The sequence below is a fragment of the Protopterus annectens genome, chromosome 14.part0 (genome assembly GCF_019279795.1).
Source record: "Protopterus annectens isolate FY-2018-M chromosome 14.part0, PAN1.0, whole genome shotgun sequence".
Lineage (NCBI taxonomy): Eukaryota > Metazoa > Chordata > Ceratodontiformes > Protopteridae > Protopterus > Protopterus annectens.
Genome location: NC_056748.1, coordinates 872,740,522 through 872,768,271, shown reverse-complemented (window position 1 = coordinate 872,768,271; position 27,750 = coordinate 872,740,522). Strand labels below are relative to the sequence as shown.

The 27,750-nt window shown below is 43.4% G+C and overlaps 1 protein-coding gene across 1 annotated transcript in view; it reads right to left on the bottom strand.

Annotated features, from left to right (window-relative positions):
* The window catches only part of TNKS2 (tankyrase 2), a gene marked incomplete in the record, with an annotated part of 1,900,381 nt that overhangs the window by 1,302,918 nt on the left and 569,713 nt on the right, over window positions 1-27,750 (bottom strand). Inside the window, 2 exon segments of the mRNA XM_044056654.1 lie at window positions 16,177-16,255; window positions 16,342-16,433. Of these exon segments, the coding sequence (XP_043912589.1) occupies window positions 16,177-16,255; window positions 16,342-16,433 (171 nt within the window).

Below are 27,750 nucleotides of genomic sequence, written 5' to 3'. Positions count from 1 at the left end.
CTTTGGCATAAACGTAGGGTTAGTTCTTAAAGACACCCTGTCCTGGTGGAAAATGAGGAAAGGTTCCACTGCCATTAGTGCCTGTAATTCTGCAACTCTTTGTGCTGATGTTATTGCCAGTACAGAGCAGTTTTCAAAGAGATATATTTTAAGTCTGCTGTGTTAGCTGGCTCAAAAGGAGGTAAAGTTAATTTTTCCAAGGCAGGCATCCAGGCATGGATTAAATTGAATTCCTTTCTGTCTGCAAAATGCAATTACTGGTGCCAGGCACTTTGTGAAGACCCTGGGCGCAGTAGATAAGCCAAAGGGCAGTGCAGAGAATTGATAGTGCATTGAACCAGCTATGAATCTGAGGTATCTTCTGCAGTTTTGTCTGATAGGGACATGCAGGTATGCCTCCTTGAGGTCCAAGGTCATGAGCCAAGCTTTCTTGCCCAGCATGGGAAGAAGCTGCTGTAGTGTCAACATTTTGGATTTCGGAACATCCAGGTAAGTGTTTAAAGAAAGATCCAGAATGGGCCTCCAGGCTTTGTCCTTTCTGGGAACCAGAAAGAGTCTTGAGTAAAATCCTTGTCCTTGCTCCTGTGGTGGTACCTTTTGAATAGCTCTCATATCCATGAGTGCTGTAATTTGTTTTTGAGCCTCTGCCCATTGATTTGGTGGCAGATTTGGCATTCCTTTTTACCTTGGCAGAGTGTGAAAGTGGAACCTGTAACCTTGAGATACAATGTTGAGAACCCATTTGTCTTTGGTGATCCAATGCCAATTGTGATAGAAAAGTGCCAGTTTTCCTCCTAAGGGGGCTGCCAAGAGAAAGCTGTTTGGCAGCTGTAGTGGGAAGTCATTGAGGCTGCTTTTTATATGGTTGGGGCCTGTCTTCCCCTTCTTTCTGGCCTGGTGCACCCCATTGTTGAGGCCTGTAAGGACCTTGTGGTTGACCTCTACCTCTTGGACGTCTGTATCTGCCCCTTTGAGGTCTGTCTGTAATTGGAAAGGACCAATTCTTTGTTGGCCAATTTCTGCTAAATCGAGGAGGCTGAACCTGTAAGAAATCCTTCACCGTTTGCATAGATTTTGCCTTATCCTCCATCGTCTTTAATACCTCTTCTGCCTTAACTCCAAATAACACATCCCGCTGCAAAGGTGCATCCAATAATTTTGCTTTAACATGATCTGGTAACGTATGTTCTTTTAACCAAGCATGTCTTCTAATGACAGAGCCTGTAACTGCTGCTCTACAGGAGGCCTCTAAAGAATCAAAACCACATTGCAAAGTATGCTTTCCCACTTGTTCAGCTGCATGCAATAAATCCTGCATTTCTTTAAAATTAGGAGGATCTGAATCCGGAAGCATTTTTTGTTTAACTGAGACATAAAAAATTGCTGATATTTTAGCATGTGAAACTGGCAATTTAAGGCTCTCATTGCTAAAGTTGCAGACGTATATACATTCTTTCCCCATCTGTCTAATGCTCTGGAATCTCTGTCAGAGGGAACTGAGTTTTTTGCTGATGAGGCCTTAATCCCTTTGGGTCCCTGAGAAATAGTTTCAGGGTCAACAACAGGGCTTTTATACAGAAAATTGTGTGAGTCAGGGACTCTGTAATATCTATAAGGTTTAACTGGGACTGGAGGTAAGGAGTCAGGATTTAAACTGGATTCAGTGTACACATCATCCACAATATCTAACACTGGCGGAATAGCAAGGGGTCTGTGTTGAGGTAATAAAAGGAAGTCTCTGAACCTTTTCTTGGATTCTGAGTAATCCTGGCCTTCCCACTGGAAATGCTCCCTCATGGTATGTAAAGTTTCCCCAAAGGAGTAGTCCTCAGGCGGAGAGGCTGATGGAATTGATTCCTCAGCATCAGAATCCTCATAAGGGGGTAAAGAATATCCTAGGTCTGAGGATGAATCTGAAGAAATGGACACCTGATCGGATGATTCATAGTCTGCATCCTGTCTGGGCCTTTTATCAGGTGGGGGGTGGGACCCGGGTGATTAGGTCTTCGGCCATTTTGAGCATTTGTTTCTTAGGCATGGAGGCCTGTCCTGGAGAATGCTGAATTTGTTTCTTTGTTTTTAAGGGAGGCTTAGACTTAGCAGGGGGTTTTAATGCTTAACTGAGTAGGTCTGAAAACACCCTCTGAAGCTGAGGATTGCTCAACTACTTCGGTTCCCTCTGAAGGGTTCGTTTCGGTAGGCTGAAAAATTTGTGCGTCTGAAGGCCCAGCCAGCTCCACAGGGGAGTCGGAGGCGGCCTGTGGTTCTGCAGAAGCGGTCGTCAGGGGCTGCGAAGGCACCTCGCTGAAAACTGGAGGCCTAGAAGAGGCCTCGTCGTCAGTTCTGGGTCTCGGATGCCTGTCCTTGTCTCTGCGCTTTTTATGTAGTCCAGTCGTCGGAAGTTCCAACGGCATGGTGTAATTGAATTTTCTGCCAAAATAATGTTGGGCAAAATCAAACTGACATTTAATAGTGTGCTTGTTAAACCTAGCACAAAACCGACAACCAGTGACGTCGTGGTCTGGGCCTAGGCATGGGATACAATAGGAATGGAAATCCTTATGAGGTATTTGCTTCCCACAAGAAATACAGTTATTAACTTTTACTGACATCGGTCTGAGGCAAGAAAAAGTTTCCCCAACGGGGTACTTAGCTTTGTAGAAGACTTCGGTTCTGGATTCAGAATGAAAATCTCAAGAGTCGGCCGACCGGCACTTGCAAACTGCTTTTGCTTCGGGCACCGCGCGGCAAGAAAGAATGAAGAAAATGGCGTCAGCTGCATCTTATATACCCCTGTCGCACTGACGTCAGGGAGGAGGCGACAGCAACAGACGCCGGACCAAGACTTTGGAACTCAGGCCGACTGGGGAACCGCCTGATGGCAGGATAATCCACGTGTAATGACTGCAGCAGTGTAACACGACGAACATCTGGCAATTCAATGCCCTGATGGCAAAAGTTGCAGAGGTATATACCTTCTTACCTAATCTGTCTAAAGCTCTGGAATCCCTGTCTGAAGGGATAGGGTTGTTGCCTGTAGTAGCCTTAATACCTTTACATCCCTGGGAAATGGTTTCTTGATCTGCAGTGAGATTCATGAAGAGAAATTTGTGAGAATTAGGGACTCTGTAGTACCGGTCAGGCTTTCTAGGAGCCACGGGGTAAAGTGTCTGGAGTAAGACTGGATTCCATGAAGACATCATCTACAACATCCAGGACAGGGGGTATAGCTAGAGGCCTGTGCTGAGGCAACTCCAAAAATTCTCTGAGTCTCTTTTTGGAATGAGGGTAGTCCTGGCATTCCCAGTGGAAATGCTCTCTTAAAGTATGCAAGGTTTCACCAAAAGAAAAATCCTCTGGAGGGGAGCCAGAGGAAATAGATTCCTCTGCATCTGAATCCTCATATGTTGATAAGGGCATGTCCTGATAATCAGAAGGGTCAGAGTCATCAGACTTCTGGGTCTGTAGAATCAGAATGAAACTCAATTCTTTGTCTCTTAGCAGGGGAAGGCTGGCTTCCTCTAATTAGGGTAACAAGGTCTTCAGCCATTCTAAGCATTTGTTTTTGTGGCATAGGAGCTTGAGCATGCACTTTGGTCGTCAGTTTTCTAGGCCTAGTGCGTACTCTGGGCCTAAGAAATTCGGTAGTTTCAGCTAAAAACGAAGTTGTCTGTTTAATTCGAACATCGGTAGGTCAGAATACACCCTCAGAAGCCAGTGCCCGCACAGCGGCTCCGCACCCATCCAAGGTAGAGACATCCGCAGGTTCCATAGTCAAAGAAGCATCTCGTGGTATACCGGACTCAGAATGGGTCTCAGCAGAGGCTAGCGAATCTGTAGAAGCGGGCTGCAAAGGCGCCTCACTGAATACCGGCAGACTGGCGACTAGCTTAACGGAAGCATCGTCGGCAGTTTTGGACCTATGCGGTCCGTCTCTGTCTTTATCTTTACATTTTTTCAGAAGATCGGTAGTTGGATGGCTTATCGGAGCCATTTCAGAAAACTGAAAATGAGAGTCAAAGAATTTAGCGACAAAGATAGCCCGCCGACAAATGGTTCAGGTGTTAAACAAGGCACAAAACCCAGTGCAGGACATTGTGGTCTGGGCCTAAACAGGTGACGCAGTAAGAATGAAAATCTCTGTGAGGTATTTGCTTTCCACAGGCAAGACAACTGTTAACTTTTTCTGATATCAGTTTAGAGCAAGAAAAATGAATCCCCAATGGGGTATTTAGCTTTTGAAGACTTCAGGTTTGAAACTAGAAAAACAAAAATTTCAGGTAGTGGCCGACCGGCACTTGTGAACTGCTTCTGCTTCGGGCTCCTCTGCAAGAAAAGTACAGTTGTGTACACTTACCATAAATGTAGATGTTAGAGTCTATTCACTGTTGCAGTCATTACATTTGGGTAATCTGCTGGCATGTTGCCCTCAGTCGGCCTGAATTCCAAAGTCTTAGGTCCTGCGTCGGTTGCTGTCTCCTCTTCCATGACATCAGGTTGTCAGGGGAATAAAATAAGCAGCAGACGCCATTTTCTTTAGTTTTTCTTGCCCCAGATGTCAGGTGCCCCCAAAAAGGTAGCAAAAAAAAATATATATATATATATATATATATATATATATATATATATATATATATATATATGTATATATATATATAAATAAATCTATATATATAAACTATATATACATTCAACAATACAAACTTTACCTTCATCTACAAGCAAATACACCACATAGGTTGTAGAAGATATTGAAGGAAAGATAAACTCCAGAATGAAAGGGGGATGGCAGGCGGGTAACCTGGACTGCAATAGTGAATACACGCGAACATCTACATTTATGGTAAGTGTACACAACTGTACTATGTTTATGTTTCACTGTTGCAGTCATTACATTTGGGTAGAATTCCAAAGCTGTGGATGGGAGGCTGGAGCTAAACAGCATTAGGGGTGGCTATAAGGCCCTGCAGAACTGCAGTGGCAAAGCCTGCCCTGGCCTTAGAGTAGAGAGGCAAATGATCATGCTTTGTAAAGGTGTGAACAGAACTCCAAGTAGCAGCCTCTAGAATTGTCTTTGGTTGGTACTCCTATGAGAAAGGCTGCTGATGTAGCTGCAGCTCTGGTGGAATGAGACTTAATGCCCTTAGGCACAGGTTTGCCATGGTGTAAGTAGCAGAAATGAATGCAGTGGCTTATCCACTTTGAAATAGTCTTTCCTTCTGATCCTGCAGCATATGTCACTAGTAATTGCTCAGTTTTTCTTAGAGCTTTAGTCCTGCTCAAGTAGAATCTTAGCTGTCTGTGTACATCCAAGGAATGCAGAATTCTCTCCCCCTTGTTCTGAGGATTTGGATAAAAGTTTGGCAGTTGAATAGTTTGGTTAAGAGCTACATTGGAAACCACCATAGGCATAAATGAAGGACTGGTCCTCAGAGACACCCTGTCTGGGTAAAATATGATAAAAGGTTCCACAGCCATGAGGGCCTGTAGCTCTGAAACTCTTCTTGCTGAAGTAATTGCTAGCAGCAGAGCTGTTTTCCATAAGAACTTTAGATGTGCAGTAGCAGCTGGTTCAAATGGAGGCAGGGTGAGCTTTTCCAACACATAATTGAGTTCCCATGCAGGTTTTGGGGATTTTCTGGGAGGCCTTAAACTTTTGGCTCCTCTAAGATACTGCTTTAGTAAAGGATGAGAAAAGATTGGTGGCTCTGTATTGTAATGAGCCGAAATGGCAGAGGCATGGATTTTTATTGATGAGAAAGGTAGGCCTTTGACAAGCATCTCAGTCAAGTATTGTAATATCTGAGGAATATTTGGTTCTGTTGTATCGGTTCCTTGTGCTTGTTTCTAGGCACAGAATCTCTTCCATTTATCAGCATAAGATTCTCTAGTACTAGGCCTTCTGGCTTCCAAAATGACATCCATCACAGCTTTACTGAGAAGTGTTGTTTGCAACATGATCAGCCATGCTGCCAGGTTCAGTGTTTGGAGCTGATTGTGCAGGATCTGATTGTTTTGCAGGGACAGTAATTGAGGTCTTTGAGGCAAGGTCCAAGCTTGGTATTGAGACAAGTTTCCCAAAAACCTTCCAGGCAAAAGAGTTCCCAAGACACAAGCAGATATTTATTAAGCGCTTTTCGTCATTCACGGTGGAACAACTTCCTCAGATCCACCGTGAATGACGAAAAGCGCTTAATAAATATCTGCTTGTGTCTTGGGAACTCTTTTGCCTGGAAGGTTTTTGGATTTCTGGTTCTACTTTCAACAGTTGGTTGTATTGAGACAAGTTTCCTTAGGATTGGGTACCAGTATTGGCGTGGTCAGTCCGGGGTAATTAGTGTCATCTTTGGTTTCTCGTCTGACTTTTAGTAGGACCTTGGGAAGAAGAGGCAGAGGAGGAAAGGTGTAAACTGATAGGTTTTTCCAACTGAAGGATAGGGCGTCCACTTTCCATGCTTGTCTGTGATAAGTCCTTGTGCAGAATCATTTCAATTAATAATTTTGAGGAGAGGCAAATAGATCGATGTCCGGGCTCCTCCATTTCTTTGTTATCATGCTGAAGACTTGTGGATCTAGTTTCCACTTGTGAGGGTCCATAAGGTTTCTGCTTAAATCATCTGCCAGAGTATTTTGTTTTCCTGGCAGGAATTGAACTTGAAGATGTACTTGGTAAGTTAAAACTGTGTCACACAGTGCTATGGCTAGTCTGCAAAGGGGGTATGAGTGCGTGCCCCCCTGCTTGTTTATATACCACATAACCATGGTGTTGTCCATCTTTATCAGTAGTTGTCCTGGATGAAGTAAGTCCTTGAAGGCTGTCAGGGCATTTTGAACATCTAACATCTCTTTTTGGTTGATATGCAGATGCATTTGTTTTGGGGTCCATATGCCCTGAATGCATCTTCCCGCCAGGTGGGCCCCCCATGCATAATCGGATGAGTCTTTTGTCAAGGTTTGGCTGGCAGGGTGTAAAGTAAAGGGCCATCCCATGTTTTGGTGACATGCCTTTGCCCACCATAGAAACTCCTGTTGTAGGCAGGGAATGAGAGGAATCATTGTTTCTAGACTGTGACAATGTTGACACTATAAACCTTTTAGGGACAACTGAAGTTTCCTCATATGCAGTCTTGCACATGGAATCAGTAGGATGCAAGATGCCATGAACCCCAAAGCCTGCAGAGTTTGTCTTGCAGATAACTGGGTTTTTGTTGCCATCAGTTTGAAGTAAGTAGTCAGTTGCCTTTGTTTGTCTGGCATGAGGAAAGCCATATGGGCAGTTGTATTCAAGCTTGCACCCAGAAATGTTATCTTTTGAGAGGACACCAGTTGTGATTTCTTTTCGTTTGTGTACCCTAGGCATGTTAGAAGCCTTTTTACAAATGTCAGGTGCTGAAGAAGAATGTCCTTGTTCTCTGCTTGAATGAGACAGTCATCCAAATAAGGATATATTTGTATACTACTTTGTCTGCAAAAAACAATTACTGGTGCCAGGCACTTTGTAAAGACCCTGGGCGCAGTAGATAAGCCAAAGGGCAGTGCAGAGAATTGGTAATGCATTAAGCCAGCCTTGAAACGGAGGTATCTTCTGCACGATTCCTTTATTGGGAATATGCAGGTATGCCTCTTAGTTCTAATGTCACCAGCCAAGCATTCTTGCCCAGCATGGGCAGAAGCGGCTGCAAAGTTAGCATTTTGAATTTTGGAATGTCCAGGAATGTGTTCAAAATTGATAAATCCAGTATTGGCCTCCAGGCCTTGTCCTTTCTGGGTACCAAGAACAGTCTTGAGTAAAAACCTTGAACTTTTTCCTGTTCTGGTACTGGCTGAATAGCCCCCATATCCATGAGGGACATAACCTGTTTCTGTGCCTCTGCCCATTGATTTTTTTGTCAGATCCAGCCAACCGTTTGTCATTGGCAGAGTATGGAAATGGAATCTGTATCCCTGTGATACTATGTTTAGCACCCACTTGTTCTGGGTTAACTGCTAATTTTGAGCAAAAAGTGCAAATTTTCCGCCTAATGGTGCTGCCAAAAGGTAAGTGCTTGGTGATGGCAGAGGGAAGTCATTGGGACTGTTTTCTGTAGGGTTGTGCTTTATCTCCTCCAGATTTGTAGGTAAAAGCACCCCACTGCTTTGACCTGTAAGAATCTTGTGCCTGGTATCTAGAACCTTTAGGGCGTCTGGATTTGCCCCTTTGAACTCTGTCGGACACAGGAAAGGACCAATTTTTTGTAGGCCAGTGTCTACTGAATCTTGGTGGCTGCACTTGTGAGAAGTCTTTTACAGTTTGCATAGACTTAGCTTTGTCTTCCATTTTCTTTAAAACCTCTTTTGCCTTAATACCAAACAGAGTATCATGCTGTAAAGGAGGATCCAGTAATTTAGCTTTAACATGATCAGGCAAATTTTGTTCTTTTCGCCAGGCATGCCTCCTAACCACAGATCCAGTAACTGCGGCTCTGCAGGAGGCCTCTATGGAATCAAAACCACATTGCAAAGTATGCTTTCCAACTTGTTCAGCTGCATGCAATAATTCCTGCAATTCTTTATTTTCTGCACATTCAGAAATCAGTATAACTTTCTGTTTCAGCAATCCCATAACATGTTGTTGATACTTGAGCATATGAAACTGGCAGTTTAAGGCCCTAATTGCCAAGGTTGCAGATGTATAAACATTCTTGCCCTATCTATCCAGTGTTCTTGAATCTCTGTCAGAGGGGGTAGGATTTTTTGCTGTTGAGGCCTTAACTCCCTTTGGACCATGTGAAATAGTTTCAGGGTCAGCAGCAGGGTTTCTAAATAAAAATTTGTGAGAGTCAGGGACCCTGTAATATCTGTCAGGCTTGCTGGGAGCCAGAGGTAAGGAGTCAGGAGTCAAGCTTGACTCCGAAAACACATCATCCACAATGTCTAAAACAGGGGGTATGGCTAAAGGCCTGTGCTGAGGGAGAAGGAAATCCCTGAGCCTCTTTTTTGATTCTGAGAAATCTTGACTCTCCCAGTGAAAATGTTTCCTCAAAGTATGCAGGGTTTCTCTAAATGAATAATCTTCAGGAGGTGATGCAGATGGGATAGATTCCTCTGCATCAGAATCATCATAGGGAGGTATAGATAATTCCTGATCAGAAGAGGAATCAGAAGAAATAGAAACCTGATCTGAAGATTCATAATTAGTGTCCTGCCTAGGCCTCTTATCAGGAGGGGTTGGGAACCCCTGATCAAGGTAATTAGGTCTTCAGCCATTTTGATAATTTGTTTTTTAGTCATAGCGGCCTGTGCATGTGGCTCGTGCGTCATTTTTTTAGCTTTAGAAGTTGCTTTTATCTTTGGTTTTGCAGCTGTTGTCGGTTTTATATAAAAATGTTGAGGCCTGAATACACCCTCAGAAGCCGGTGCCTGCTCAGCGGCTCCGGACCCATACCGAGGGAGAGACATCCGTGGGTACAGTACTTTGAGTATCTCGCGGCATGCCGGACTCCACAAGGGTCTCGGTAGGGGCCTGCGACTCGAAAGTAGCAGGTATCAAAGGCTGCGAAAGCGCCTCACTGAGTACCGGCGAACCGGCGACTGGCTTAGGAGAAGCTTCATCGTCGGTTTTGGACCTCGACAGTCTGTCTCTGTCCTTTTCTTTGCGTTTTTTTGTGTACTCCAGTAGTCGGATTGCTATCCAACGACATTTCAGGGTAGTTAAATTTGTTTCCAAAATATTCTGAGGCAAAAATATACAGACGCTTAATAGTGCGTTGGTAAAATCTAGCACAAAACCGACAGCCAGGCATGTTGCGATCTGGGCCTAGGCAAGGAATACAGTATAAATGGAAATCCTTATGAGGTATTTGCTTCCCACCAGTAATACAATTATTAACTTTTTCTGACATCGGTATGGAGCAAGAAAAAAGTTTCCCCAACGGGGTACTTAGCTTTAGTGAAGACTTCGGTTCTGAAACTCGAACTTGAAAATTTCAGGAGTCGGCCGACCGGCACTTGCGAACTGCTTCTGCTTTGGTCACCGCGCAGCACGAAAGACTAAAGAAAATGGCACTGGCTGCTTGTTTTATACCCATGACGACCTGACGTCATGGAAGAGGAGACAGCAACCAACACAGGACCCAAGACTTTGGAATTCAGGCAGATTGAGGGCAACCTGCCAGCAGATTACCCAAATGTAATGACTGCAACAGTGAAACACGAAGAACATCACTGATGTAATGGCATCAGCTGCCTGTTTTAAATCCCTGACGTCACTGAAGAAGTGACAGCATCCAACGCAGAAATCCCAAGACTTTGGTATTCGGGCCAACTGAGGGCTACCTGCAGGCAGATAACCCAAGTGTGATGACTGCAACAATGAAACACGAAGAACATCTAAAAGTTATCTTCTCCTTGTCCAGCTTGGTGAAAGGAATGTGTGTGTGTCATACAACTGAATTCCCTACAAGAAGAGTATTAGGGAAGGCGTTTGCTTGCCTTATGGGCTTTGTTTTTTGGGGATCACTGGTTGTAGACTTGCGTGCGTTATGACCTGCTTTTGGTGTGTACTTCAGTGATGGCGGAGGGTAGGTGTTGCAATTTGATGGTTTAGGTCTTTTTTTTTTTGGTTTGAAGAGGTTTCTTTGAAGTGCCTCAGCATAAGAAGGTCTGTGTGTGGTGAGTGGTAGGTGTGGACGACAGTGTGCGTTCTTGACAACTTTATCTGTAACAATGATTTTTGCCTCCAAGAAGTTATGCATGTACATCTCCTGCACACTGTGTTAGTTTCTTTGAGGATTAAAAGGTTGTCTGACTACATGAAACAATTACTACATTGTCTCAGAATGCCCATATCTACTAAATTAGCCACAGAGACATTAAACTGCAAATCTATGTTGTCAGGACCTGTATTAAGGTTGGGCTATTATGGTTTAGTGTCCTGGTTTATAGAGGTCAGCTGAACAGTGTTTAGGGTGACGGCTAGATGTTAGAGTGTGCTATGATCTTGGTGCTGTTTGATCAGCTAACTAGCTACACTAAGCATAGCTCTGAGCAAAGCCTTTCTGTGTTATGGGTTAAAGTCTTACGAACTAGCATTATAGGTTTTTACTATATAGGGTACTGCTAACTGCCAATGAGCAGCTAACAGCTCCGCGAAAACATGCCTAATTTACAGCAGACAGAAAAAAGCTGAAAATGAACTCAGATGTCCTCTGGCCAATATACAATTACACTGAGTTCCCTGGAGTGCCTCCCAATTCAGAGACCAGGTAAACACCTTCTGCCATAATATGGCTGATCCTGAACATAACGTAAAAGCACAGCAAACATAGATCTCAAGTGCAAACTAACACCCAGCCAGGTCCCTGATGAAACAAGTGAAATAATATATATTTTTTTGTGCAACATCCAAGATTCTAAATATTTTTAAGTACGTTGTCAAAAAAAATTACCTTCCCTTGCTATGCATACTCTTTCTTGGCTATCTGCTTTTCGCATCATGTTCTCAATTCAGTTGGCTTTCAGTTCTACATGCTGCAATCTCCTGAAAGAAACATCTCTTTCAACATGTCACGATTAAGTTCCACTTTATTTGCTGTCTAATGTGTGAATATCTTTCATGAAACTTTTTTTTTTTCGCAGCACCTTAGATTAAAATGAACTCTTCCTTAAGTATGTCTACTCATTACTATGTACTGTGCAACTCTGCATTTTATCTTTCTAACTTATTCTGTGAATTCTATCACCTCCCTCTCTCATTTTCCTTTTAAGATACCTTGACAGCAGTAATTGGAATTGCTTAGAATGAACTTCAGTTACCTTTTGTATAGGCTGCCCAGATTAATTAGACAAAGTATAGCTAGTTGTGGCAAATACAAAGTGGATCTCCAACTCCCAAACTGAACTCCTGGTTCTCCTATTCCTGGTCTTGAAAAACACCTCCTTATCTTCCTAATCATTATTCATGAATGAAATACAGTTCCCATCGTTACCTACAAACAAGTGCAATTACATCTTAAACCATATGTTCAGTTTTAGCAAACACTTGTGAATTATGCAGTCCTTGCAAGTCATGCAGTTGTTGCTATTTGAGTCTTTCAGTTTGTCACAGACAGGGCTTTAGACACTATTCTACTGTTTTCCTAAACACAGAAAAGGCTTTCAGTGGCCTTTTCTGCCCAGCTCCCTTTTGAGTTTTGCTTCAACCTGATGGCCCATATTCCTTTCTTCCTTACATATGCTGTGTTATGTGTCCTTTCGCTGGCTTGGAAGCTGCAAATTTCAATCAGTGATGGGTCACAGTCTAGTAAAGTCTTTGCTTCTCCAGGAAATAAAAAAAAAAGAAAAAAGAAAAAACATGCAAAGTACAATTTAAATCTAAATCCCTTTCTCTGCAAGACTTTAATTGACAGACTTTTTTTTTTTAACTTCTTGTATGTTCCCAACAGTCTATTGACAAATACTCAGTAGTTTATTTTTAGTTTTCCCATATGCAGATCTGTTGGGGACAGATACAGAATGAGCTCTTTCTAGTAACATTTTCAGGGCTGCTACTCCAGTCCATTTAAGAATCTGCTCCTTCAAGAAAGTTAGGCAGTTGCATCCTGTATTTTTTTTTCCCTCGGATTTTTAGAAACCTTAAATTCTCTACTCTGGGATCTATCTTCCAGCTCCAGTAACCAGTCAAGAAACGCATCAGAGTACGTCATTCTTTTTCCTGTTCATGTCAGTCATTCTTTCTGCATAACCAGTACTTCATTAATGTCCTTCGTCTGAAATTCTACTACCTCTTTTTTTTATTGTTTGATTTTACACAGTCCAGTAATGTCCCTCTCATTTTTAAGATGTATTTTGACTACTTTCTGTATAACATGAATGCATTCCAAATTTTTTTATCTGCTGAATCACTCAGAGCTTTTGCCATGCACTCCAATGGATATGAAATCCCCTCACGGTTTTTCTTCTTTTATTATCTCCCTTTATTTACCTGTTCTCAGATTTTACTATTTAATCCATTAAATGCTTACCTTTTAATAGCGTTTTTTGCTTCTGTGAGGGAAAATTAACAGCTTATACTTAGACAAGGGGTGTCATACCAAAAGCCCTGCAAAGAGAGTCTTTTTCAGAAATGTATAGAAATCCTAAACCCTATAAAATCTTTAAGGTCTCTTAACGATTGGGGGGGGGGGGTAGGAATCTGGCTGCAAGGATGCAGTTTGAAAAATATTTTTAAGGAATTCCTGGAGTGGAAGGATAGCCACTGGCTTAGGAGACCCAAAACTCCGAAGACTCCAGTACATCTTCTGGGAATCAAGGACCTTCTAACACAGCCACATCAAGTATTCTCTCTCTTATGACTGATTGTGTCCTTAAATGATGCACACTGGTGGAGGATCAGAGGCCAGTATCCTCACTACTAATGTCAAAGCCTAGAGTTAAGTAAAGCGGTGCCCTGTCTCTTTGGAGAGGGTCCACAGTCACAGAAATCTGTTCTAAATTTAGCTGCTAGTTACAAAACCTAGAGGCAACCCACATCCAACGTGGCCCAATCCTGAGGAGGAGATTGGCTGGGAATCTGGGAAGAGGCAACTGTTCAGGCCTAAGATGCATCTTAGGTACACAGCCAAAACCTTGTGTGGCCAAGTGATGCCACAGATCTGGTAATCCTTGGGGGAGGGAAGGATGTTCCTAGACTCTTCTTTGATGGTACGGAAGTCATCTTGGCAAATAAGTATAGGGATTCCACCTTCTTATTCCTTAATAATCAGATGTCATTCAGAAGCAGATGATGGGAGGGAGCAACATCAGATGAAAGCACAAGGTCTGGTCTTTGGTCCAATAAACTATGCTAGGAGCTTCAGACATGGCAGCCTCCCTGGAGTGACATTCACAATTTAAGCAGTACAACAGTAGATGTCATTGGGGGGGGGGGTCATCAGTCAAGTGCCAACAGTGAGCTGGTGCCCTCAAATTTAAAGTTAACTGATAAGGGATTCCCTTTTTTCCCTCAAGCATACACATCTTGTTTTTCTTTCTGGGAGGGATGCCCATTTCACCCTGCTGCTTCATGTCTGCCAACATGATGCATTATTTTAACAGGGCCAGGAGCCTCTACTTGGTCTGGTATGCCGGGGCTTGTCTTCTTTGTGAAGTCCTTAGATGAAACCTCTGGGAGATAGGGTCAATATTATATTGTCGATAGCTGACAATGTAGACTCTGAATTGTTCGACACCAAAATGTCGAACTACGAAAACAGTGAATGGCCAAATAACCAATTTCTTTCCGTTGGAAAGAAATCGGTTGGCCAAACACCAATGGCACACAAACAAACATATTTAAGTGGGGGGGGTTGTGCCCCCACACACCCCCAACTAAATATTCTAACTCCGAGACCACACTACACTCAGGGAAAGGGCAGGTGTCAGGGAACGGCCAACTGATTTCTTTCAATTGGAAGGAAATCTGTTATTTGGCTGTTCGCTATTTTCGTAGTTCAACGTTTTGGTGTCGAACAATTCAGAGTCGACATTGTCAGCTGTCGACAATATAATATAGACCCGGGAGACACTACAGTTACCCATGTAGTGCTTTGGCCCCAGACAGAAACATGCTGGATGGTGGAGCCTTTAAGAGGTATTTACCGCTTACAAGTACACCTGCTGGTTTTCTCAAAAGTGGATACAGTTCACACCTAAACATTTAGAAGTCCATTTCCTAGAGCTCTACTTAAAGCAGTCTACAACTGACAATCAAACTTTAGGAAATAACCGTCCTTACGAGGGTTCTTCTCTCACAACGCTCATGAGTTTTAGGAGTGGAGAGATGCCTCATTGCTACATTTTATTTTGGAGGGACCTTGCATGCAGCAAAAATGAACTAGAGATGGGGTAGATATATGTCAACAATGTAACAGGTATGCAAAAACATCTGAGGCAAAGAACGTCAGCCAGCCCACTGGGGATTGAGTACACAGCTCTAAACGTCAGGTGGATGTTTAATCAGCAGGGACTCTAGCAGTGACTCAAGTAAAAACATCTAGATGTACTACAACTCCAGTTCACCAGTCTATTAATGAAGGGCATCTATTTTCTTCTTAAAATTCTACCTTCCAACATCAGATTATTACCTCCCTCCATGCAGAAAACTGTAACTAAATTTATTAAATTTATATATTTCTTAACAATTGTTTACTTGGTTGATCCAACTGAATTATGTAAATACGCTCAACACTATCCATTTCTACACATGGTCAACTTGAAGTGGGGGTTAACGCCCCCACAAATCTTCCCTTTTAGAAAGCCTTTGGATAGTTAAGGAGGACATCAGCCAATCAATTTTGCAATTGTTCTGATTCAGTCTGTGTGCAACGACAATATTATTACTTTTGAGACTAAAGGCACAACAAAATCACAGACTTCCCATTCAGATGGGAATTGCTGGTGATCAGTAATCACCACTTTTCTCTCTACCATTTGACATATCCTAAATTCATGACCTCCTTTACTCCACAAATCTAACTGCCCTTAATTTTTTCTGTCATGACAACCTCATTATACCCCCCCTCAAAGTTTTTGTTCAACCTCTTCCACAAGACTGTATGTCCTTAAACAAAATGAGGCTTTGAAAAACTGAATGTAATTATTCAAGCAAAGTCATCAGTATTATCTCCACATTGTTCAACTCGACAATCTTAGCAATGTGGTGTACCAAGGCCAGTACAGAAAGTATAAAGACAAAAGCACCATCTTGAAAACTATGACCCATTGCCTCTAGCAATGCACTGTAGTACCCAGTTTAATCTTGCCACTTTCCTACCACACCAACACTAATTACTCATCCTATGTCATCCCATTATGTCCTACTAGTCTACCTCAACAAGACTGAGCCAGTCACTATGTCAGTGAGCTTAGAGCTCCAAAAGCCTACTCTGAATTAATCATTAACAAAAGTCAAAATCCACCTTGCAGTTTTCATTCCATAAATAAGGCTGTCAAAAGCAACCATTTCAGAAGCTATATTGGATCTGTAAGCAGTAAATCTGGGATGTTATTTCCATCACTTATCACATTTATGCCAAAGAAATACATCGGAATTTTTTGTGATAATGGGGGATCAAAGGCTGAAATTCCAGCTTACTACCAAATAAATATGCTGCATAGAAATACATTCATCTACACAACTGCAAATTACAATAAACTCACCTTTGCTTCATGTTTCACAAGTACTTCAACAACATCATTGTGTCCTTTTTCTGAGGCTACATGGAGTGGTGTTAGAAAGCTAAATGGGTAGAAACACGAAGACAATGAATTTTAATGCACTCTTTATAAAAGTTGTGTGTATACAACTTGTTTCAACACACTTACTCTTTTGTTTTCTCATTAACATTTGCACCCTTCCTCAGTAGAAGTTCACACACTTGTTTTCTCTTCAGGTACGGAGAGGCAGCAGCACAGTGCTGAAAAAGGAAAAAAAAGTTACCTGCTTAACAATGAAAGCCTTTAAAATAATATTAACTCTACAATATTTTGGTATCTCCGGACATTTCTTGAATCTTGAGTGACTCCACACTGTGGAAATGAATAACTTAATGAAGGCAAGAAAGCCCAAAGCTAACATACCATCTAACAATAATGTTGTTCAGCTATCAAAAAATAGGGCATGTGTAAAGGCAAACTAGTAGCCTTAGAAAACCGATAACATGGAATACTTCCCAACACCAGTTGCATTAATGTAAAACATTCTGAACTAAGGTGAGTACAAATAATGTGTACAGCTGGCACAAAAGACAATGGTTATCATCAAATTGTCTTTACTTGTTTAGAGTTTCTCAAAAAAAAAGCAGTTTCTAGATGCTGTCTAGTTTAGACTCTGCCACGATTATGCTATAATATTTACATAATGTAGTGTACATTTTAATACACACTGATAACTAAGTTTTCTAACAATTAACCATTAAAATCACCTGGTCTTGAGACCCCCCCCATGACTTGGAGTAATAAGCACTCATGAGAAAGTACAGTTGTGTACACTTACCATAAATGTAGATGTTCGAGTGTATTCACTGTTGCAGTCATCACACTTGGGTTATCTGCCTGCAGGTAGCCCCTCAATCGGCTGGAATACCAGAGTCTTGGAATTTCTGCATCGGATGCTCTCTCTTCTTCCATGACGTCAGGTCATCAGGGGGTATAAAGCATGCAGCAGACGCCATTACATCAGTTTTTCCTGCCCCAGATGTCAGGTGCCCCCATAATGGGAAGCAAGTATATATAAGGTTACACCTCCAACAAAAAGCAAATACACCAGAAAGCTGAAATACACTAAACAAGAAGAAAGGTATAGCCAGGAGAAGTCAGGGGGCTGGAGGGAGGGTAACCAGGACTGCAGCAGTGAATAAACTTGAACATCTACATTTACGGTAAGTGTACACAACTTCCTATGTTCTTCGTGTTTCACTGTTGCAGTCATTACATCTGGATAGATTCCCAAAGCTAAGGAAGGGAGGAGGCAGTTAGAGAGCATTAGGACCAGCTATTAAGCCCTGCAAGATGGCAGTGGCAAAACCAGCTCTGGATTTAGAAAAAATAGGCAAGTGGCAATGCTTGGTGACGGTATGTACAGAACTCCAGGTAGCAACTTCTAGGATGTCCCTGGTAGGGACACCTCTACAAAAGACTCTAGAAGTAGATGCAGCCCTGGTGCAATGTGATCTTATCCCCTGTGGGGTAGGATTTCCATGGTGCTTATAGCAGAAATGAATGCAATGGCCTATCCACTTAGAAATGGTTTGCTTTGAAATGGCCTTCCCCACTGCCCCTGCAGCAAAGGCAACTAGCAGCTGTTCAGTTTTTTCTGAGAGGCTTAGTCATGTCCAAATAAATTCTAAGTTGTCTGTGCATGTCCAAAGAGTGCAGTATTCATTCTCCTTTGTTGTGTGGATTAGAAAAGAAGGTTGGCAAATGAATGGACTGAAGGGCCACAGTAGATATCACCTTGGGCATAAAGGAAGGACTGGTCCTGAGGGACACCCTGTCTGCTTGGAAGATGATAAAGGGCTCCACTGCCATGAGGGCCTGTAATTCAGACACTCTTCTTGCTGAAGTGATGGCTAGAAGGAAGGCTGTTTTCCAAGAAAGGAATTTCAACTTTGCAGTTGCAGCTGGCTGAAAAGGAGGTAGAGTGAGCTTTTCCAATACAAAGTTAAGGTCCCAGGCTGGAGTAGGGGGTCTCCTGGCTGGTCTTAAATTTTTGGCCCCTCTGAGGAATTGTTTCAGCAAAGGGTGAGAGAAGAGGGGTGGCTCAGTATTATAATGTGCTGATATGGCCGAGGCATGAATTTTAAATGATGAGAAAGAAAGGCCCTTGTGGAGCATCTCTGTTAAGTATTGCCCACCCCCTGAGTTTGGCTCCAAAAACAGTATCTTTTCCACTTTTCAGCATATGATTTTCTAGTACTAGGCCTCCTTGCCTCTAGAATGACATCTGGCACCTGCTTACTGAGGGATGCTATTGGAGAGCTCAGGTAATTAGCCAGGCTGCAAGGTTCAGGATTTGAAGCTGGGGGTGCAGAATCTGGCCCTCCTGCTGGGACAGCAGGGAAGGGGTCTGAGGCAGATGCCATGGTTTCAGCAGTGGCATACTGGGCAAGAGGGGGCACCAGTGCTGGCGTGGCCAGTCTGGTGCAATCAGTATTGTCCTTGGTTTGTCTTGTTTGATCTTTAGCAGAACTTTCGAGAGTAGAGGCAGAGGAGGAAAGGCATTAACTGAGAGGCTTTCCCAGGTGAAGGACAGGGCATCCACTTTCAAAGCTTGTCTGTATTTGTCCAATTGGTAGTTCTGAGGGGAGGCAAACAGGTCTCTCTCTGGGTTCCCCCATTTGTTTCTCAAAATGTTGAATATCTTTGGTTCCAGTTTCCACTCGTGTGGGACCATGAGATTTCTGCTTAGGTCATCTGCTAGTGAATTTAGCTTACTGGTAGGACCTGAGCTTGCAGGTGCACTTGGTAGCCCAAGGCTGTGTTCCACAGAACCTTGGCTAGTCTGCAGAGAGGGTGTGAGTGGGTTCTCCCCTACTTGTTTATGTACCGCATAACAGTGGTGTTGTCTGTCTTTACCAATAATTGTCCTGGAAGAATGTGATCCTTGAAGGCTGTCAGAGAATTCTGTACAGCTCCTGATGCCAAAGAGCAGGACTAAACACCTCCCAAACACACATATGCTTGTTCTGGAAGTCAAAGGCAAAAACAACAAGCTGCTACTAAGCCAACACAGTTCCTAATTCCAAGCAGCAGAACTAAACACCTCCAATAAGCACAGTCAGAGAGGTGAAACTCATCAAAGATAAACTCAGCCAGATAGCCAAACTCACTGAAGCAGGTCTTTCTAAATTCCAAAGGGATAAGCAAACAAGACGCCAATACACGAACGACTTCAATTTTATTAAGCACCACGATACTGCTTTTCGTCAGCGCCCTGCACCAACTTCTTCAGACTTTGAAAAATAACAACTCACACTTAAGTGCTGCTACATTTAAAGCCATTGCAAGCAAAGTCTATTACAAAACACACCCTCCAATTACCTTAAAGGAACAGGCACAAATAGCTTCAATCTAACTAAAATGTTTCTATCCCACAAACACACAATATAAAAAGTTGTATGTGATATAAAATATACAACTGTAAAACTAATACTGTTCCTTACATAGCACTTAAATAATGCAATCGAAAGTTAATTATATTATAAAAGCACACTTACTTTGAACCAAATACGCATAATAACACTGACACATTAAAATAAATAAAAAGCATGCCATAATATTTCAAATATTGATAAAAAGACATTCCATCTACCAAACATGGTATAAAATATATATCAAGATGGCTCAGCCGGTCCTATGTCCAGTATGTTATCTATTAGCTGTGTCCTTAAGCTGAGGAGTTGGGAAAAATGATGTATGGGGGGGTATAGCATCGGGTGTGATTTGGACATAGGACCGGCTGAGCGATCTTGATATATATTTTATACCATGTTTGGTAGATGGAATGTCTTTTTATCAATATTTGAAATATTATTGCATGCTTTTTATTTATTTTAATGTGTCAGTGTTATTATGAGTATTTGGTTCAAAGTAAGTGTGCTTTTATAATATAATTAACTTTCGATTGCATTATTTAAGTGCTATGTAAGGAACAGTATTAGTTTTACAGTTGTATATTTTATATCACATACAACTTTTTATATTGTGTGTTTGTGGGATAGGAACATTTTAGTTAGATTGAAGCTACTTGTGCCTGTTCCTTTAAGGTAATTGGAGGGTGTGTTTTGTAATAGACTTTGCTTGCAATGGCTTTAAATGTAGCAGCACTTAAGTGTGAGTTGTTATTTTTCAAAGTCTGAAGAAGTTGGTGCAGGGCGCCGACGAAAAGCAGTATCGTGGTGCTTAATAAAATTGAAGTCTTTCATTTGTTGGCGTCTTGTTTGCTTATCCCTTTGGAATTTAAAAAAGACCTGCTTCAGTGAGTTTGGCTATCTGGCTGAGTTTATCTTTGATGAGTTTCACCTCTCTGACTGTGCTTATTGGAGGTGTTTAGTTCTGCTGCTTGGAATTAGGAACTGTGTTGGCTTAGTAGCAGCTTGTTGTTTTTGCCTTTGACTTCCAGAACAAGCATACGTGTGTTTGGGAGGCATTTAGTCCTGCTGTTTGGCATCAGGAGCTGTGCTGGTTTAGTAGCAGTTTGTTTTTTCTTACCTTTGATTTTCAGAGAATTCTGTACAGCTAACATTTCTTTTTGACTGATATGCAGGTGCATTTGACTGGGGTTCCATTTGCCCTGAATGCACTGCCCTGCCAAGTGAGCCCACCATGCATAGTCTGATGCGTCTGTTAGGGTTTGGGCGGCAGGGAGTAGAGTGAATGGCAGTCCCTTGTTGTGGTAGCAGGCCTCTTCCCACCAAAGGAACTCTGTCTTTATACAATGAATGACAGGAATCATAGATTCCAGGTCCTGAAAATGTTGACACCATAGGCTTTTTAGATACCATTGTAGTTTTCTCATATGCAGTCTTGCATATGGAATTAGTAGGATGAAAGAGGCCATGAACTCCAGGGCTTGCAGAATTTTCCTTGCAGATAGCTGGGTCTTTGTGGCCAGTAGTTTGAAAAAGGCAGTCAAATAAACTTGTTTCTCAGGCGTGAGGTAAGCCATCTGGAAAATTGTGTTCAAGCTTGCACCCAGGAATACAATTTGTTGGCAGGGTACTAGATGAGGTTTCATTTTGTTTATGGTGTACCCCAGTGAGGTTAGCAGTTTCTTTACAAATGCCAGATGATTTAGTAGCATGTCCTGGCTTTCTTTCTGAATTAGACAATCGTCCAGGTATGGGTAATATTTGAATATTTCTTTGCCTGCAAAATGCAATGGCTGGAGCTAGACACTGTGAATACCCTGCGCACAGCAGATAAGCCAAAGGGAAGTACAGAGAACTGATAGTGCATGTAGCCTGCTCTGAAGCTTAGATATTTCCTGCAGGATTCCCTTATTGGAATGTGCAGGTAAGCTTCCTTTAAGTCCAAGGTTGCCAACCAGGCATCTTTGCCTATCACAGGAAGCAGCTGATGAAGAGTTAGCATTCTGAATTTTGAGATTACCAAAAAGGTGTTTAGAATAGAGAGGTCCAGGATAGGACACCAGGAGCTGTCATTTCCGGGTACCAGAAAAAGTCTTGAGTAAAAACCTTGTCCTCTTTCTTCTGCTGGGACAGGCTGAATAACCCTGAAATGTAGAAGAGAGAAAACCTGCTCTTGAGCCTCTGCCAACTGTTTTGGGGGCAGGTCTGGCCAAACGTTTGGGGTTGATAAGGTGTAGAAGTGGAATCTGTATCCTTGGGAAACTATATTTAAAACCCATTTGTCCTGGGTAATGATTTCCCAGTTTTCTGCATGCAGGGCGATCTTTCCCCCTAAGGGAGCAAGCAGTTGAGCTGGGCTTGGAAGGTTTAAGGTTAAGTCATTGTGACAGTTTTCCATAGGGGGGTGTCTTACTATTTACAGCTTTGGAAGTGGGATCCCCCCACTGCTTAGGCCTGTGAGTACCTTGAGACTGTAGCCTAGGTGGTCTGCTGTTCCTGGGTTTGAACTGAGAAGGCCTGGAAGAGACAGGAAAGGACCAATTCTTAGAAGGCCAATGCCTACTAAATCTGGGAGGCTGCACTTGCAGGAAATCTTTAACAGTTTGCATAGATTTAGCTTTTTCCTCCATTTTTAAGTACTACTTCTGCTTTGTTGCCAAATAGGCGGTCTTGGTTTAAGGGAACATCCAGTAATTTAGCTTTAACATGATCTGGCAAATTTTGCTCCTTAAGCCAAGCACGCCTTCTAAGAACAGACCAAGTGACAGCAGCCCTGCAAGATGATTCTGAAGAGTCAAAACCACATTGCAAAGTATGTTTACAAACTTGTTCAGCAGAATGCATTAAATCCTGTAATTCTTTATTTTCAGCACAGTCAGGAATCAACATCATTTTCTGTTTAAGTAGTCCAATAATATGCTGCTGATACTTTAACATATGAAACTGGCAGTTTAAGGCCCTAATGGCCAAAGTAGCAAAAGTGCAAACCTTCTTACTCCATCTGTTCAAGGCCTTGGAATCTCTACCAGAGGGGGTAGGGTTTTGGGCAGTAGTAGCCTTAATGCCTTTAGGTCCCTGTGAAATGATCTCTGGGTCCCCAGTAGGATTCTTGAAAAGGAACTTATGAGAGTCAGGTACTCTAATACCTGTCAGGTTTTCTGGGAGCTGTAGGTAAAGTGTCTGGGGCCAGGCTAGATTCCAAGAGGGCATCATCTACAATGTCCAGGACAGGAGGGATAGCTAAAGGCCTATGTTGAGGTAGGAGTAAGAATTCCCTAAGCCTCTTTTTGGAGTCTGAGTAATCCTGGCTTTCCCAGTGGAAATGCTCCCTAAGAGTGTGCAAGGTTTCACCAAAAGAAAAATCTTCTGGAGGGGAAGCAGAGGGAATGGAATCCTCTGCATCAGAATCCTCATATGTAGATAAAGGCAAATCCTGGTAATCAGAAAAAACAGAAATTTCAGAATCCTGATCAGAAGAATCAGAAGAAAAATCAGTTCTAGGTCTCTTAGAGGGGGGAAGGCTGGCTTCCCCTAATTAAAGTAATAAGGTCTTCAGCCATTCTTATCATTTGATTTTTAGTCATATGGGCCTGACCACTTGGTTTGGATGTCGGTTTTCTAGGCGTGGGTCGAGTTTTAGGCCTTGAAGAAGATGGCGTTGGTTTGAAATGCAAGTCAGTAGGCCTGAATACACCCTCAGAAGCTGGTGCCTGCACAGCAGCTCCGGACCCATCCAAGGTAGAAACATCCGCAGGATCCATATTTGAAGAAGCATCGCGCAGCATACTGGACTCCGAATGGGTGTCAGTAGAGGCATGTGAATCTGAAGTAATGGGTATCAGGGGCTGCGAAAAAGCCTCACTAAGTACCGGCAAACTGGTGACTAACTTAACGGAAGCGTCGTCAGCAGCTTTGGACCTATGTGGTCTATCTTTACCTTTACGTTTTATCGGAATATCGGTAGTTGGATGGCTTACCAAAGCCATTTCTGGATAATTAAATAGAGTACCGAAAGAGTTTGATGCAAAAATGAACTGACGAATAATCTGAGGATTGAATAAGGCACAAAACCGACAGCGGGGAACGTTGTGGTCTGGGCCTAAGCAAGGAATGCAGTTTTTTGTTTGTCTTTTTGGCTTTTTCCGTGTAAGGGGTCGCCACAACGGAACTCCGGTCCACTAATAATTGGCAGTAGATTTTTACGAAACGCCGAGGTGCCAGCTCGATGCCCAACCTTCAACAAAGGCACGCCCATTTACACACGCATGTCTTTCGAACGCTATACAACCGCGGGGAGGACATGCAGACTCCACATAGAAGGCACTTCCAAGCCATGCCGAGAATCGAATGGGAGAACCTCTTGCTGTGAGCTAACAATGCTACCGCCGTGCCACCACAGCATATACAAATGAAAATCTTTATGAGGTATTTGCTTTCCACAAGTAATACAAAATTTCAGGAGTAGGCAGATTGGCACTTGCGAACCGCTTCTGCTTTGGGCACCAAGCGGCAAGAAAGATTGATGTAATGGCGTCAGCTGCATGCTTTATACCCCTGACTACCTGAGGTCATGGATGAAGAGACAGCATCCGACGCAGGACCCAAGACTTTGATAATTAGGCCGGCTGAGGGCTACCTGCAGGCAGATAACCCAAATGTAACGACTGCAACAGTGAAACACAAAGAAAATAGTAGATATTTCCTGCAAGATTCCCTTATGGGGATGTGCAGATAAGCTTCTTTTAAGTTTAGGGTGACTATACAGGAGTCCTTGGCTAGCGTAAGAAGCAGCTGTTGGAGAGTAAGCATTTTGAATTATGGAACCACCAGAAAGGTGTTGAGAATTGACAGATCCAGGACAGGGTGCCAAGAGTTTTCTTTTCTGGGCACAAGAAACAGTCTGGAGTAGAAACCCTGTCCACTTTACTCTGTTGGGACAGGCTGAATAGCCTTGATACTAACAAGAGAACGTACTTGCTTTTGGGCCTCTGCCCACTGGTTTGGGAGGAGGTCTGGCAAAACACTTTGGGTCGGCAGTGAGTGGAAGCAGAATCTGTATCCCTGGGATACAATGTTCAAGACCCATCTGTCCTGAGTAATGTACTCCCAGTTTTTTGCATGCAGGGCGAGTTTTCCTCCTAAGGGTGCAAGTACTTGGGCAAGGCTGGGAAGGATGAAGGACAAAACATTGTGAACTTTTTCCACAGGATGCTGGCTTACTACTCCCTGTTTTAGAGGTGGGAGCGCTCCATTGTTTAGATCTGTGCATACCCTGAGACTGTAGTCTTGGTGGTCAGCTGCCCCTGTGTTTGGACTGAGAAGGAACAGTTTTTTGAAGGCCAATGCCTACTGAATCTAGGTGGCTGTACCTGTAGGAAATCTTTAACAGTTTGCATAGATTTAGCTTTTTCCTCCATCTTTTTAAGGACAACTTCTGCTTTAGTGCCAAACAAACATAATTGGTTTAATGGAGCATCTAGTCATTTTGCTTTGACATGGTCTGGCAAGATGTGTTCCTTTAGCCAAGCATGCCTTCTAAGGGCAGACCCAGTGACAGCAGCCCTGCAAGATGCATCTAAAGCATCAAAACCACACTGCAAAGTATGTATCTGAAGTTGCTAATCATCTTCCTATTCATCACTGATGGGTTCAGTTCCGAGCCCTCGGAACAGAGTCGGCCTAATACCAAGCTTGCGTACACCAAAAACTCTTGAGCTAAGCTGCTACCCAAAATGCCCTTCTGCCAGTTACCTCAGATCTCGTTTGCCGAACAGCCATATAGCAGCGTTTCACCGAGCTCTCCAGCTAAGTGTTGTATTTTTCAAAATTTTCAGTATTTTATAAGTTTTCTCTCTTAACTCTTCTATACCTATTTATCTTAACCAGCTCTACCCATGGGTATCTTCTCTTTACCATTGTTGGTAACGCCCTTCTTTATCCTTGTGGTATTCTCAATACCATTGTTGGCATTTTCTTCTTTTCCTTCTCTATCCCCTTTTGGATTGTTGAATTGTTTTTCTGAGTATGTCTGAAAAGAAAGGGATTTTGGGGTTTAAGCACTGCACTTCCTGCAATGGTAAACTCCCTAATATCAACCTGCATGAGGAATGTGTATATTGTATGGGGGTTCCACACTTATCTGTGAAACCTCCCTGTCAGATTTATGTCAGTTTCAGTCAGCGGACATTGAATGAAAGAAGAAATAAACTTATTTTGAAAGGCCTGCTTCATTTTCCTTTTTCTGAGGCTCTTTCTGCATCGGTCTCAACCCCTCCATCTAAGGACAAAAAATGTCCTCATTCTGACCTTTCTTCACAGGCCGGTGATAAGGACAAGCCTGATAAGCACAAGGCCCAAAAGTCTTCCACGGAGCACAAGATTGCCTCCTCAGTTCTGACCACCTCGTCTCAGAGTTCTGTTCTAGTGGTTTCTACAGACACTGCGATGACTATAACATTGTCACCACCCTCGGCACCGACTGTTACGGTTCCGACTGTGCTTTTGGCTCCAGTATTGTTGCCTGCCATTACCTCTGCACCGATGTCTCCCATCACTGTTCCAAGACCGGTACCGAAGACTTTTTTGGAACCGACAATGACTTCCACTCCAGCTATTCCTTCAGCTCAGAGCCCTTTCTCAGCACAGATAGTCCCCCTTTTGCCTGTTTTGAAACTGGAATCCTCGGTGCCAACTTTTACTGCACCACAGACCCAGTACTCCCCCGCCTTTGGATCCATTTTCAGGACAAGCCTTTAGACACTTTTTGGACCGACTGACTCCCCCCTCAGGAGTGTCGGTAAGGTCCACCAGGAGTCTATCTGAATTGGATGTGGTGCACCTGTTCGATCAGCTGCTGACAGCTAGAGGGATTACAAATTTTCCTAAAATCCATCCCACTCAAGGTTTTGGGTCCATTGCTCCTGCGACTCCCACGTATTCTCCTTCCTTGAACCCTTCGGTTCCCAGGCCCATAGCTCCGACGTCTGCGGGAGGACTCCTGTCCTCGGTGCCGACAATGACCTTCTCCGAGGCCCCTTTGGGTTTCAGTTCCTTTGGAACCACCCCTTCCTTAATCTCATGCTTGGGGGGGGGGACCCCCAGCTCCAGGTACGGTTCCAGTTGTTTCACTGATTCAGTCTTTGGACCCGGGGGCGACTCCTGCCCCAGTTTTGCTTGAGGCTCCATCCCTGGGAGCGGGCTGCGCAGAGCGGGGTGTGACCCCAGTTCCAAGATGGTCTTCCTCTGTTCTGGGCTCCCATTCTTCTTCAGGCAGACCTGCCTTCCGGGTGATGGAGAGGGTGCTTGCTTCTGGAAGCGCTCCTCCTACGTCGGACATTCCTCCCACTCCTTCTGAGGTGCAGCTATCACAGACCTCCCCCCCAGGACACCGAGAGCGCAAGCCTCAGGAAATCCCTTTACAGGGTAAACTCCTTTCTGAGTCTTCTTCAGATGCTCCCACTGAAGAACCACCTTGGAAACGGACATGTAAGCGAAAACACATGGACTCGCCAGAGGAGTCCCTCACTGAGAATATGGACTACGATGATGGGGAAGGGTCCTCCACGGTCACCCCCCTGACGATGTCTCCTTTGGAGACATCCTGGAAATTTTGAGGCAGAGGGGTGACTGGAAGCCCTCCAATCCTTCCTCAGAGGAATCCGTAACTCCTGCAGGCCAACCGCTCTCAGCCTTCTACTTCTTGGGTGACCCCCCGCCCCCGCCGATGAGTTAGTCAAGCTCATCGTGCAGCGGGCGTGGAAGAAAGTACAGTTTTGTACCTACAATAAATGTACATGTTCGAGTGTACACCCTGCTGCAGTCATCACACTTGAGTTATCCTGTCGTCAGGCGGTCCCGCAGTCAGCCTGAATTCCAAAGTCTTGGTCCGGCGTCGGTTGCTGTCGCTTCTTCCCTGATGTCAGTACGCCAGGGGTATATATAATGCAACCGACGCCATTTTCTTCAGTTTTTCTTGCCCCAGATGTCAGGTGCCCCCAAAAAGGTGGTCAGTAATTAGTACCAAATTGAGTAAACTTTGCACAAACACAAAATCCCTTCAGCTATAAGCAAATACATCAGGAAGGTATTGTAGAGATTTAGCCAGTTAGATCAGAGGGGATGGAGGGAGGGTAACCTGGACTGC